Source organism: Penaeus vannamei, chromosome 6 (genome assembly GCF_042767895.1).
Source record: "Penaeus vannamei isolate JL-2024 chromosome 6, ASM4276789v1, whole genome shotgun sequence".
NCBI lineage: Eukaryota > Metazoa > Arthropoda > Malacostraca > Decapoda > Penaeidae > Penaeus > Penaeus vannamei.
Genome location: NC_091554.1, coordinates 2030773 through 2045772, shown reverse-complemented (window position 1 = coordinate 2045772; position 15000 = coordinate 2030773). Strand labels below are relative to the sequence as shown.

At 35.0% G+C, this 15000-nt stretch overlaps 2 protein-coding genes across 7 annotated transcripts in view; one reads left to right on the top strand and one right to left on the bottom strand.

Moving 5' to 3' along the window:
• Nucleotides 1-10089, top strand: part of PIG-K (Phosphatidylinositol glycan anchor biosynthesis class K) — an 11427-nt gene extending 1338 nt beyond the window's left edge. Inside the window, exons 2-8 of the mRNA XM_027356091.2 lie at nucleotides 4597-4748; nucleotides 5304-5439; nucleotides 5623-5831; nucleotides 5930-6047; nucleotides 7470-7580; nucleotides 8183-8370; nucleotides 8586-10089. Of these exons, the coding sequence (XP_027211892.1) occupies nucleotides 4597-4748; nucleotides 5304-5439; nucleotides 5623-5831; nucleotides 5930-6047; nucleotides 7470-7580; nucleotides 8183-8370; nucleotides 8586-8670 (999 nt within the window). The 3' untranslated portion in view covers nucleotides 8671-10089. The remainder of the gene's footprint in view (nucleotides 1-4596; nucleotides 4749-5303; nucleotides 5440-5622; nucleotides 5832-5929; nucleotides 6048-7469; nucleotides 7581-8182; nucleotides 8371-8585) is intronic.
• A 442-nt stretch (nucleotides 10090-10531) lies between these two features.
• Nucleotides 10532-15000, bottom strand: part of Hex-A (Hexokinase A) — a 54544-nt gene continuing 50075 nt past the window's right edge. For all 6 annotated transcript variants that reach the window (XM_070122517.1, XM_070122516.1, XM_027356086.2 and 3 more), the window contains 3 exons: nucleotides 14774-14929; nucleotides 13865-14141; nucleotides 10532-13602 (listed from right to left, as the gene is read on the bottom strand). In XM_070122517.1, coding sequence (XP_069978618.1) covers nucleotides 13516-13602; nucleotides 13865-14141; nucleotides 14774-14929 — 520 coding nt within the window. In that variant the 3' untranslated portion in view covers nucleotides 10532-13515. The remainder of the gene's footprint in view (nucleotides 13603-13864; nucleotides 14142-14773; nucleotides 14930-15000) is intronic.

Here is a 15000-nt window from a genome sequence, read left to right as displayed (position 1 = left end):
CGAAACTAACCTCAAGCCTATCCTAACCTAAACTAACCTCAAGCCTATCCTAACCTAAACTAACCTCAAGCCTATCCTAACCTAAACTAACCTCAAGCCTATCCTAACCTAAACTAACCTCTAGCCTATCCTAACCTAAACTAACCTCTAGCCTATCCTAACCTAAACTAACCTCTAGCCTATCATAACCGAAACTAACCTCAAGCCTATCCTAACCGAAACTAACCTCTAGCCTATCCTAACCTAAACTAACCTCAAGCCTATCCTAACCTAAACTAACCTCAAGCCTATCCTAACCTAAACTAACCTCAAGCCTATCCTAACCTAAACTAACCTCTAGCCTATCATAACCGAAACTAACCTCAAGCCTATCCTAACCTAAACTAACCTCTAGCCTATCATAACCTAAACTAACCTCTAGCCTATCCTAACCGAAACTAACCTCTAGCCTATCCTAACCGAAACTAACCTCTAGCCTATCCTAACCTAAACTAACCTCTAGCCTATCATAACCGAAACTAACCTCAAGCCTATCCTAACCTAAACTAACCTCAAGCCTATCCTAACCTAAACTAACCTCTAGCCTATCCTAACCTAACCTAACCTCTAGCCTATCCTAACCTAAACTAACCTCTAGCCTATCCTAACCGAAACTAACCTCTAGCCTATCATAACCTAAACTAACCTCTAGCCTATCCTAACCTAAACTAACCTCAAGCCTATCCTAATCTAAACTAACCTCAAGCCTATCCTAACCTAAACTAACCTCTAGCCTATCATAACCTAAACTAACCTCAAGCCTATCCTAACCTAAACTAACCTCTAGCCTATCCTAACCTAAACTAACCTCAAGCCTATCCTAACCTAAACTAACCTCTAGCCTATCCTAACCGAAACTAACCTCTAGCCTATCATAACCTAAACTAACCTCTAGCCTATCCTAACCTAAACTAACCTCAAGCCTATCCTAATCTAAACTAACCTCTAGCCTATCCTAACCTAACCTAACCTCTAGCCTATCCTAACCTAAACTAACCTCTAGCCTATCCTAACCGAAACTAACCTCTAGCCTATCATAACCTAAACTAACCTCTAGCCTATCCTAACCTAAACTAACCTCAAGCCTATCCTAATCTAAACTAACCTCAAGCCTATCCTAACCTAAACTAACCTCTAGCCTATCATAACCTAAACTAACCTCAAGCCTATCCTAACCTAAACTAACCTCTAGCCTATCCTAACCTAAACTAACCTCAAGCCTATCCTAACCTAAACTAACCTCTAGCCTATCCTAACCTAAACTAACCTCAAGCCTATCCTAACCTAAACTAACCTCTAGCCTATCATAACCTAAACTAACCTCTAGCCTATCCTAACCTAAACTAACCTCTAGCCTATCCTAACCTAAACTAACCTCAAGCCTATCCTAACCTAAACTAACCTCTAGCCTATCCTAACCTAAACTAACCTCAAGCCTATCCTAACCGAAACTAACCTCTAGCCTATCATAACCTAAACTAACCTCTAGCCTATCCTAACCGAAACTAACCTCTAGCCTATCATAACCTAAACAAACCTCTAGCCTATCCTAACCTAAACTAACCTCAAGCCTATCCTAATCTAAACTAACCTCTAGCCTATCCTAACCTAAACTAACCTCAAGCCTATCCTAACCTAACCTAACCTCTAGCCTATCCTAACCTAAACTAACCTCAAGCCTATCCTAACCTAAACTAACCTCTAGCCTATCCTAACCTAAACTAACCTCAAGCCTATCCTAACCGAAACTAACCTCTAGCCTATCATAACCTAAACTAACCTCTAGCCTATCCTAACCTAAACTAACCTCAAGCCTATCCTAATCTAAACTAACCTCAAGCCTATCCTAACCTAAACTAACCTCTAGCCTATCCTAACCGAAACTAACCTCTAGCCTATCATAACCTAAACTAACCTCTAGCCTATCCTAACCTAAACTAACCTCAAGCCTATCCTAACCTAAACTAACCTCTAGCCTATCCTAACCTAAACTAACCTCTAGCCTATCCTAACCGAAACTAACCTCTAGCCTATCCTAACCTAAACTAACCTCTAGCCTATCCTAACCTAAACTAACCTCTAGCCTATCCTAACCTAAACTAACCTCTAGCCTATCCTAACCTAAACTAACCTCAAGCCTATCCTAACCGAAGCTAACCTCTAGCCTATCCTAACCTAAACTAACCTCTAGCCTATCCTAACCTAAACTAACCTCTAGCCTATCCTAACCTAAACTAACCTCTAGCCTATCCTAACCTAAACTAACCTCTAGCCTATCATAACCGAAACTAACCTCAAGCCTATCCTAATCTAAACTAACCTCAAGCCTATCCTAACCTAAACTAACCTCAAGCCTATCCTAACCTAAACTAACCTCTAGCCTATCCTAACCTAACCTAACCTCTAGCCTATCCTAACCTAAACTAACCTCAAGCCTATCCTAACCTAAACTAACCTCTAGCCTATCCTAACCTAACCTAACCTCTAGCCTATCCTAACCTAAACTAACCTCTAGCCTATCCTAACCTAAACTAACCTCTAGCCTATCATAACCTAAACTAACCTCAAGCCTATCCTAATCTAAACTAACCTCTAGCCTATCCTAACCTAAACTAACCTCTAGCCTATCATAACCTAAACTAACCTCTAGCCTATCCTAACCTAAACTAACCTCTAGCCTATCCTAACCTAAACTAACCTCTAGCCTATCCTAACCTAAACTAACCTCTAGCCTATCCTAACCTAAACTAACCTCTAGCCTATCCTAACCTAAACTAACCTCTAGCCTATCCTAACCTAAACTAACCTCTAGCCTATCCTAACCTAAACTAACCTCTAGCCTATCCTAACCTAAACTAACCTCAAGCCTATCCTAACCTAAACTAACCTCTAGCCTATCCTAACCTAAACTAACCTCAAGCCTATCCTAACCTAAACTAACCTCAAGCCTATCCTAACCTAAACTAACCTCAAGCCTATCCTAACCTAAACTAACCTCAAGCCTATCCTAACCTAAACTAACCTCAAGCCTATCCTAACCTAAACTAACCTCTAGCCTATCCTAACCTAAACTAACCTCAAGCCTATCCTAACCTAAACTAACCTCAAGCCTATCCTAACCTAAACTAACCTCAAGCCTATCCTAACCTAAACTAACCTCTAGCCTATCCTAACCTAAACTAACCTCAAGCCTATCCTAACCAAAACTAACCTCTAGCCTATCCTAACCGAAACTAACCTCTAGCCTATCCTAACCAAAACTAACCTCTAGCCTATCCTAACCGAAACTAACCTCTAGCCTATCCTAACCTAAACTAACCTCTTGCCTATCATAACCTAAACTATACATATATATATATATATATATATATATATATATATATATATATATATATATATATATATGTATATATATATATTTATATATATATATATATATTTACAGATATATATTTATATATTTACATATATATGATATATATATATATATGTGGCCTTTGTTGGAATGCCAAAGGCACCTTGGCTATAATGAGCATTTGAGCCACTTCTGTTGTTTTGATAGGCTACCTATTTCTCCATTCCTTCTCCTTCTTCTCCATCTCCATCTCCATCTCCATCTCCATCTCCATCTCCATCTCCATCTCCATCTCCATCTCCATCTCCTCCTTCTTCTTCTCCTTCTCCTTCTCCTTCTCCTTCTCCTTTTCCTCCTCCTCCTCCTCCTCCTCCTCCTCCTCCTCCTCCTCCTCCTCCTCCTCCTCCTCCTCCTCCTCCTCCTCCTCCTCTTCCTCCTCCTCCTCCTCCTTACCTCCCTCCCTCCCTCCCTCCTTACCTCTCTCCCTCCTTCCCTCACTCACTCGCTCCCTCCCTCCCTCCCTCCCTCCCTCCCTCCCTCCCTCCCTCCCTCCCTCCCTCCCTCCCTCTCTCCCTCCCTCCCTCCCTCCCTCCTTCCTTCCTTCCCTCTCTCCCTCCTTTCGCTCCTTCCTTCCTTCTCGTCTTCCTTCCTTCCCTCTCCCCCTCCTTCCCTCTCTCCCTCATTCCTTCCCTCACTTATTCCCTCCCTCTCTCGGTCCCTCCTTCCCTGCCTCCCTCCCTCCCTCCCTCCCTCCCTCCCTCCCTCCCTCCCTCCCTCCCTCCCTCCCTCCCTCCCTCCCTCCCTCCTTCCTTCCCTCTCTCCCTCATTCCCTCTCTCCCTCATTCTCCCTCATTCCCTCTCTCCCTCATTCCCTCTCTCCCTCATTCCCTCTCTCCCTCTCTCCCTCATTCCATCTCTCCCTCATTCCATCTCTCCCTCTCTCCCTCTCTCCCTCCTTCCCTCTCTCCCTCTCTCCCTCCTTCCCTCTCTCCCTCCTTCCCTCACTCCCTCCTTCCCTCTCTCCCTCCTTCCCTCTCTCCCTCCTTCCCTCTCTCCCTCCTTCCCTCTCTCCCTCCTTCCCTCTCTCCCTCCTTCCCTCTCTCCCTCCTTCCCTCCCTCCCTCCTTCCCTCCCTCCTTCCCTCTCTCTTTCCTCCTCTCAGCTTTCAGAATTAGTGATATTCATGCCTTTAAACTTTTACAGGAGGTATCCGCATCTCAGTTCTTAAAAGGAAAAACTCACACAAACAACTGGGCTGTCTTGGTTGATACTTCGCGCTTCTGGTTCAACTATCGACATGTGGCAAATGTGCTGTCAATGTATCGCTCCGTCAAAAGACTTGGGATCCCAGATAGGTAAGTAGGAATTAATCTGATTGGTGGACGTAGATAAAGTAAATTATAATTTGAAATTGATTGGGCTTTTTTGCTCTGGAAGGCTATTTTTATTTAGTATTTTTTCATTAACTGGACTTTATCCATATGAGATGGAGTCCTGTATTTACCATGGCTTTTGTGCCTTTGATGCTCCAGCATGAAAAGAGAGAGAGAAATACATGTATTCAGCAAGTTTGAGCTTGGGCTGGTTCCTTGCCTCTCAGCATATCACTAGGATGGGTTGCAAGCTCGTTCTTCATAGAATATAAATTAGTGTCAGAGGCATGGAGGCCAGTGTGAGCACTAAGAGTCAGTAATGGTGATATCGGTGTTAGCAGATATGGGTTTGCCTTCAGTTTCTACATATTGTTTCTACAGCCAATAGAGTTTTTTTGTTATTTAAGGGGATTAGCGATGCCTTACCTTTTCTCTGTCTCAGAACAATCCTTATTTCAAGATTTATTTTCCACTTTTACCAAGTAAAGATTGATATTTGGTAGGGTATTTTCTGATATGCTATTTATTTTGTTTCAGTCAAATCATCCTGATGGTTGCAGATGACATGGCATGTAATCCTCGCAACCCAAGACCTGCAACTGTGTTCAATAATGCACAACAGCACATCAATGTTTATGGAGAGGATGTTGAAGTTGATTACAGAGGATATGAGGTGAACAGAGGTCATTGCTTTTTTAACATAATGCTAGGACCAGGCAATTATAATCAATTGTCCTATAGAAATATATATCACTTATGTAGCTTTATACCATAGAAATGTAGGCTTCTCATTCCAAGTTATAATTACAAATTTAGTCAGCTCTTTATATATATTATTATGTCTTTTTGTTTTTAGGTCACTGTTGAAAATTTTGTTAGGCTTCTTACTGGCCGTCTGGCTCCCAGTACTCCAAGGTCAAAACGCCTCTTGACTGATGATGGATCGAATATCCTTATATACATGACTGGCCATGGTGGAGATGGTTTCTTGAAGTTCCAGGATTCTGAAGAAATTACAAATGTTGAATTAGCTGATGCCTTTGAGCAGATGTGGCAGAAGAAACGGTAAGTTGTAAATCAAGATTTTTTATTGTTTTTTTGCTATTTTTGCATTACCTTTTTGATTGTTCCAAATTGTAACTAAATACATTTTTCTGTTGCAGGTACAATGAAATCTTATTTATTATTGATACCTGCCAAGCTGCCTCTATGTATGAACATTTCTATTCTCCAAACATTTTGGCCATTGCATCAAGTCTTGTTGGCGAAGACTCACTCTCGGTAAGCCACATTTGGAATTATGTAAAGTTATTTCTTGTTGTAACATTTACCCAGTACAGATTGTCATGACATCATGTGACTATTAACTTACATTCCAGTTGAGTGATGTGCAGATGTGGCACATTTGGTATCAGAGGTGTGAATGAAAAAGAAAAATGTGTTTTAACAGGATGAACAGTTCTTATCCCTATGTTGCAAGGTTATTGGAATATCCAATGGATTAGAAATGAAATGAAATTTATCTCAGAAGACAAGTAAAGTTTGTAATCACGACACACATTACTTGATGTTTTTTCTTTTCTTCAGCTAACTTCAGACTTACAAATAGTGATATGTGATTTATTTTGCATATTATAATAAGCAAAATGAGCAGGTAAACCTTATGTGGATCTCATTGATTCAGAACTTTTCTACCATAATGAGCTAATAACAATCAAATTTATACCACTTATTTGCATCCATTCCATTGAGGAGACAAAGTGGTATAGTGTTGATAAGGCTAGAAAACATCAGAAAACATTTTTACAGTTTTAGCTGGATGTAACTTTAAATGTGAACTTGGTATGTAGTGAGATGTAAGGATTGGAGTAAAATAGTAAGTTTAGAAAGGCAATAGCTCTAATTTTTTTTTATATATGATTATGAAATGTAAACATCTTGATAAAAAGACAAGGAAATTATAAGACTACGTAATGAATTAGGGATTGGCTGTATATGTAATTAGATCATAGCATAATAAAAGGAATGATTAAAGTATAGACAAGGGCGAAAGGAAAAAAATCTGAGCAGCAAACTCACCCTTGAAAGTACAATCAAGTGTTTGGAATTTTATTGCTTACTGATGAAGTATTACTAACAAATGAAGTATTACCAAAGGGTTTGAGGTTCATTTAGCGCAAGCTTCTATTTTTTAGTAGAGGCCCTGATTGTATCTTCATATTTGAGTAGGAAAGAGGATTAATGCGAGTGGTGCCATTGGATTTGATAAGGCAATCATGTCAAAACAAAAGTCCTGGCATGGCTACCCTAGCACCTTGCTGTGTAGATTTCACAAAGAAATATTCAAAGAAACAAAAATAAGAAAAGAGATAAAAAGATACTTGTCTGAGACTAGCTGTTATGAATTGCTCTAATATAATTATGCCTTTTATTTTGTTGATGTTTTAGATTAAGTTCATAAGTATTATGATATATCATTTACCGTACTTTAATATGTGAAATGAAAACAAATTCTATTCTTCTATCCATTGACATGTTTATTAATCATCACTTGCTTCTGTATAATTATGCCTTAATTATCTTTCATCCTTCATACTAAGATGATGATTTTTATTACTGAGATATATATTTTATTGTGCCTTTGCATATTATAAAAGTAATGTTTTGATAAAAGATGATAAAAATGTTTTGTCACACCCCCAGCATCATGTAGACCCAGCTATAGGAGTCTACATAATAGATCGCTTCACATACTATGCCCTCGAGTTCCTTGAGAAAGTGACCCCTGACAGCAAGAAGACATTGGCTCAGTTTGTAAGTTGATTTGCTGTTATGCTTTTATGATAAGATCTTTTTGAATTTGTGTACGTTGACATTGTTATTGATGCTACTGTAAAAGTGTCAAAAAAAAAAAAAAAAGTGAAAAAAAAACTATGATACAGATATTAATGTAGATACATAAATACTGGTAAGAGAAACACTTGTAATCAATTATAAATTATGATGTGTTAAATTTATGTTTCTTTTTATGGTTGTATATGTTTTATCTTTTTTTCAATTGATTTATACTTGGGATTATGAGCTTTCTTGAGCTTGTCTCCCTTTGTATTGATTTATTTGTTTTGATTTTGTTGTATCCTCATCATAGATAAATCATACCCCACTCACTCGTGAAAAAGTAGGCATTGCACTGTTTGGCAGTTAATTTTTTTCAGTGATTCCTGGTATAATATTATCAGGTGTACTGGTTAATGAGAGTACAGTTTTCAGTTTTAAAGTGTCCTCTGTTATCAGATACATATGATAGTTTTTATGTTTGGCTTTGGTGCTTATATCATCTATATATAGTTGATTGTGTATCTCTGAGGTTTATGTGTGTGTATGTTTGTGATTTTTATCTTTCATGCCTTTTCTAGCTGCAAGTGTGCCCAAAGCAAGTCTGCATCTCTACAGTTGGTGTTCGGCGAGATCTGTACAAGAGGGATCCAAACAACGTCCTAATAACAGAATTCTTTGGGTCAGTTCGAAACGTAGAACTTACAAACCAACTTCTGGATCTTCCCCTGTGTAAAAAGGCTGAACAGATCCAGATAAATGACTCCATGTAAGCAACCAGTAATTTTTTTTTATTGTATAGGTATTAAGATTTGTATGTTGAAGCAATATATTTTGAGTGTAAAGAAAAGAATTGTAACACATTGTAGTGTAGCTTTACTATGCATGTGTATATTTGACAGTAGTTTTCTGTCATTCATTATTTGTTAATACATTATTTCTTTTTCAGTGATGTTATTGTTAAAAAACCCTTAATTTTTGCAGAGAAAGTGAGACAAGAGATGAAGGTAACAGTACCCCGAAGAAATTAGTGTTTGCTAATCAGCTGCCTCTTCATCGATCATCATAGATAAGCAGTTTGAGTTGTGTAAACCATCTGCATGCTCTAAATGCTGTTTTTTGTAATAAGCTATTTTTTTATTTTTAATTTTTTAAGAGTGAAGACTAGTATACAGTTGTTGAAGGGTAGTGATAATGGAAAGATGAGTTATTGGTCATCTAGTTTTACATTGATTTATTTATTTATTGATGTATTATTTACTAGAATTAAAAAATAGGTAAATACAATGGACACACTGTATGAAACATGCATTTTTGGTACAAATACCTTACCCTTTCAGGATAAATGTGTAAAAGATTTTTTTTTTTTATCTTTTCAAGTTAGACATCCAATGAGACATAATATTTGATATTTTTGATGTGTAAAATGTATGATTTTATTCAGAAAATAATACTATATGGCTTTTATGACCTACTATGTGGATTGTTGGAGAAAAAACTAGAAATGGTAATAAGATAAAGGAATGCTTATGTTAGCATTATGGATTTTTCTTGATAATGCTCAGCTGTGATCATAAAATGTTCAAAGACATATTAGGAATATGTATTATATGTGAATACCGAATCTTATAGCTTATAAGGTTCCTTTTTTATTTTCTACAAGTGAATGTGAATTGCTGTTGACAACCTAACATTTATAAGCCGTCTCTTCCTATATTAATTGGTGATGAATTTGATCTCAGTAATGTCCCATGAATTTCATTTCTCAACACATTATTAGCAGGGGAAGGATTATTTCAATAAAACTTTTTATTTATCTTCTTTGTTAGCAGGTAATGAAGTTTTTAAAACTAGAGTAATAGAAGCCATAGATGGAGTTCTTGTATACTGAGAACTCACTTCACAGAAACTAAAATGTTTTTTTTCCAAAGTACTATGCTTTATCATAGAACAAATCTTTTCTGCACACATTGCTGAATAACTTTGTTTCTAATATCTAGTTTCCATAGAAATATAAATCCAAAGCCTTCAAATAAAAATATAGCTTCAGTAGCTCCCTTAACTTGGGAATTAAATATTCTGGTTATATTTTTTTATTCAACTTTCTTTGATATGGACATTGATTATCAGTAGTTTTACATGCACAGTAATATTTTTTAAAGCTAATTTATAGTGTTACTATGCTGAAAAACCTCAACATTCAGCATGGTAAAATGGAGTAGACAATTGCATTAGGATATATTTCTCACTTTTCATTTTTGGGCACATTTATAAGCAGTTTTATATTTCTTATGAAATTATAATGATCATGCAATAGATAATTTTGTCTGATTTGAAGATAGCCTTATCTTATTTTGTGAATATGTTTTTGTATATATAAATCCCAGGTTTGTGTTGGGAAGGAATTTAGAGATGTACATGTACTTGTATCACTTGATTAAAATTAAAGACATGTGTAAATCTGATAATATAATATGTTTACCCAAAAGTGTTTATCTTCCATGACAATTTATTCTATGATGTTTTATGTCTGTCTCTCTCTCTTGTTCCACTCTAATATATGCTTAAAGGTGTGAGCCTTTACAGGAGAGCTGACCAGCAAAAGATAATAAGGCATGTAAGGCTTTAATTGCAAAGTAGTGTTTTCAGAAGAAAAATGACATGATATAAATTGAGGATAAAGAATTTTTCATCTTCTAAAATGGAGATTTAATATTCAAATTTGCTGCTCTTAGTTTGTTCTGAATTTTACAGGCCAATCATCTACGAGTAATTTTTGGCCTTAGAGCTTTACAGTAACAGTACCACAACACCCCTCCCCCCACATATGATTATTCAGAAAATAAATGTTGAAATTGGAGAAAATAGAACTTGTTTATGGAAACTTTCTAATCAGTAATGTGGATATGTACTGAAATAAATAACACATGCAAGCATTTCATCTTTATTTTATAATCACTGAAAGAAAATTTCAGTAATAAATTAAACTATACAACCAAGTAACATGAAATGTTTCAAAATTAAGTTTTCATAAGAATGGAGAATGAGATTCAACTGGAACAAAATGAAAGCAATTGGATACAGAATGAGTTAAGAGCAAAGAATATTACACCTTTTATATATATATAAAATATAAATATTTTAACCATTCATTGCACAAACTTTTCATTCTCCTCATCTTCTATGTACAGAGAGTAAAGGAAACAACACGCTCCCAGCTGTCCACACAGATCATGAGGCAAGAAGAAGGAGTAGTCACTGGATGACTCCATACCTTCTCTTCTTCCCTCATTCTTTATACATAACACTCCTTATATTCAGACCATTTGAATGTGATATACTTTGTAGAATGTCATACATTCCTATTTGATCTTTACCTTGAAATTCTCCCCAAGTCATTTTCCCTGGGAGTGGGTCCTGCCTCATTTCAGCTTCCCCAAACCTTGCTATGGATTTGTTCATAAAAGTACACATAGCAATGTACACAGTTTGTTGAGCAACAGCATGTTATATGGGGAAGTATAGTGCAATTACTGGGTAAATTTAAAAACAAATATTGGAGGTAAAACAGAATGAATATCCAGAGTGAAAAATAACAAGTTTCTCTAAAAATATATTCAATATACATAAATATATCTGTTGACGGAAACTTCCTGTATCAATAATAAATATTTTTCTAAAGGAAAACCAAATGTGTAAGTACTTCATAACCAGCAGCACTTTTATTATAATTCCATCTATAATGTTAAGAACTATCACAGCTTCCAATGAAATGTAAGATAAAATAGCATTTGTGAATTGCTTGGGCAGATGTTCCCCATTTACATGACAAATATAATGTTCTCAAAATACTTGATAACCTTTTCAGAGTATAATGACACAAGGAAGACAAATGCTTCATAAAGTCTGAAGTAAAATAAGCCAGGGCCAGGTTGAACTGTGATATGTCAATGCAAATGATAACGTGACTGAAAAAACGACAACTATTTTTGTTGTTGAAGTCCTAAAATCTTTATGATGACTTTTTAAAGCTATTTATACTGAATTTCTCCATTAAAATCATTAAATATCCATGCTGTAATAAAAATCCAGGACAAAAATGGTAAAAGTGCTTCCTGTATCTTAAAAACCAAAAGGTATTTTCCATTCCCTTTGTTGTCATGGTATTATCGATAATATATACATTACATACATACATACATATACATATACATACATATATATATATATATATATATATATATATATATATATATATATATATATATAAATATATATATATATTTATATATTACATTTATAAATATGCCTAAGCACATAACAATTTATATTCATTTTGAAAGTTTCAATTGAACTTTATCAGTGTTGATAAATAAGCACATCACACTTGAAGAATTTTTCCCAAAATTACTTATAAAAAATCAGACTGAGGTGCAATTCAATTAGCATTCTTCCAGAATTTCTAGTAACTACAACTTTGAAATAATAACATCTGCCTTTACCATGTTATCTTAGTTCTTGTAAGAGCCTAAATATTACATCCAAACTTGCCTATGGCCACACTGATGAAGCTAGGAATTTTAAAAACATTTTGTATATTTCTGGCCCTTGCGCTAATTGTTTAATGTTTAATCAATAAAATAAGAGTGATTACGTAGAATTATTAACAGAATTAAAACAAGAAGCATCATTATACCACAAGCACACCAATAAGAAAAGAAAGAAAGAATGAAAAAACGTTTTTGTTTTACAGAAATCCCAAACGTCTTAGGACTCTACTACTGCATATCACCTTATGAATTCACAGAAAAAGCAGTAATGCTGCCAGTGAACAACTGATTAATTTATTTCTTTTTTCTTTTTTCTCAGTGGTGGTTCTGAAACTCCTGTCTTTCCAACGCATTCAAAATTTACACCAACTTGAGATGGAGATCAACATATCATAATCACCAAACTCTTAAAATAGTATTTGAAGTTAAATAAACTATCTATATATAATATATGCATTTATATAATATTGTTTTTTAGTGTGAAATGATAATCCTGATACATACTAAAAATAAAAATATACATATTCATGGTTATACATACATATATATACACACACACACACACACACATATATGTATGTATGTATGTGTGTGTGTACACACACACACATATACATACATACGAACATATATATATATATATATATATATATATATATATAAATATATATATATATATAAATATATATATATATATATATATATATATATATATATATATATATATATATATATATATATATATATATATATATATATATACATATATGAGTGTCTGTGTGTGTGTACATACATATATTCGTACATACACACAATCATTCATTCAATCATTCATACATACATATACACACATGCATACAACCACCCACCCACCCACTCACACACACACACACACACACACATATATACATACATATATATATATATATATATATATATATATATATATATATATATATATATATAAATAAATATATATATATATATATATATATATATATATATATATATATATATATATATATAGATATATAGATATAGATATATATATAGATAGATATATGTGTGTGTGTGTGTGTGTATCTAAAATGTAGAGAAAAATAAAAGTTTAAGCTTACATTCCATCCATAAACCTTCTAACTGATTGTAAATACTGAAGATGGCAGCATCTTTCCACATCCGTTACCCTTCAGCTTATCCACTTACCACAAAACTAGCACACTGTATGCCTGCAATGTTAACTAGTATTCATATCATCAGTCAAGAACTATATAAAAAACATGCATTGTGTGCAACAAAAATCTCCTACATATGAAGACACTTTCACATTTATTGTTCCACTGTTACGAAATAGGATCATCGCTCTATCTCATGGCTGAGGTCCTGGAAGCTACAGCTGCCACTAAGGCTGCACCACGGCCACTTCCGTCCTCTGACAACATTAGGTCAAACTGGAAGAGAAAGATTATTATCATTTGGTTTCCATTCATCAGATATATTAGTAATTAAATGCTTTACAGATAAAACCTACTTGTATGGATAAAGATTCTTACAATCTGCATGTCTCTTACAAGCACAACTTAATTAATGGGGACTATTTAAGTTTTAACTGCAAATATCCCTGTGCTCTCCCAATTTGAAATGCAGAAAAATCTAAAATAGATTTTACGCAGATGTCAAAATATCAATAACAAAATTTACTGAAATCTTTACCTTAATTCCAGGCTTAATGAGCTGTGATACCTGCTCCACCATAAGGTTGTGGAAGTGTGGATGGAAACGATAAACAGATCCATCCACAGCAACAGATACACTTTCTTCATTGATACGGTTAAGGAGGAGAGCAACACCTGCTCCGGCTAAGTATGCTGCTCGCCGAGAAACGCATTCGCACACATGACGGACATTTGCACAGTCAGCATCAGTGGCATTGTTAAGACCAAGTTCCTCCAGAATAGCATAGCAATTGTTGAAATCTCCATCTTCATCACTGGAAAATGATAAAAGCATAGCTGTAAACATTTTCAGTCCAAATACATATGATTTGAAAACTGAATAGTATTACAAATCTGTAAAAGTATCAAAATATATGGCAATAGTCATAGTAATTTCTATATTTACTTTAAGGACTAGCATAAAAATATTCTCCCTATGTATCTGTACCCAAAGCTAAGTTCAACAATGCTCCCTACATGATTTCCTATAATACCAATTTCTATCATTATTTTTATCACTTCAATAAGTTCTTAAAATCTTTTGCATAATGTATCAAGATGATATAAAATAAACCCAAAGTTACAACAGAAGGCATAAAACATATCTGCCATTGTCTCTTGCTAATAACTAACTCCTCAACTCTCTATAAGTATATTTGCAAACCAATTTGTTATATGAAGCAAAAGATAAAAATATATCTTTCTTTATTACACATCACTGACATGCAGTGCCTTTTCTTTGGTAATTTGTACATGGTGTGAATGATATGGAAATAATAATATTCTTCTATGATTTCTTGGAATGCAGGAAGAGATGATTAATACAATACTACAAGCACTGCTGAACTCATGGATAATATATTAGGTGATTTTTTTCTTCATAATATTCAACTGAAGATAAAAGTACCTTTCGATTTCTGAGATGTATTTAGTGAAGAAAGAACCTTTCTCTTGCAAAATATCTGAAGATTTTCCATCGAAGAGCAGGCCCTCTGCCACCAGCCGCACGATAACCTGCCTTGCAACTTCTCCCATGTACATACCACTAATCATTTTCTCAAACCTGTGGAAGAGAAACATATTACATTGTCATTTATATTGATACTGATAACAATCTTTTATTCTGTATGTATG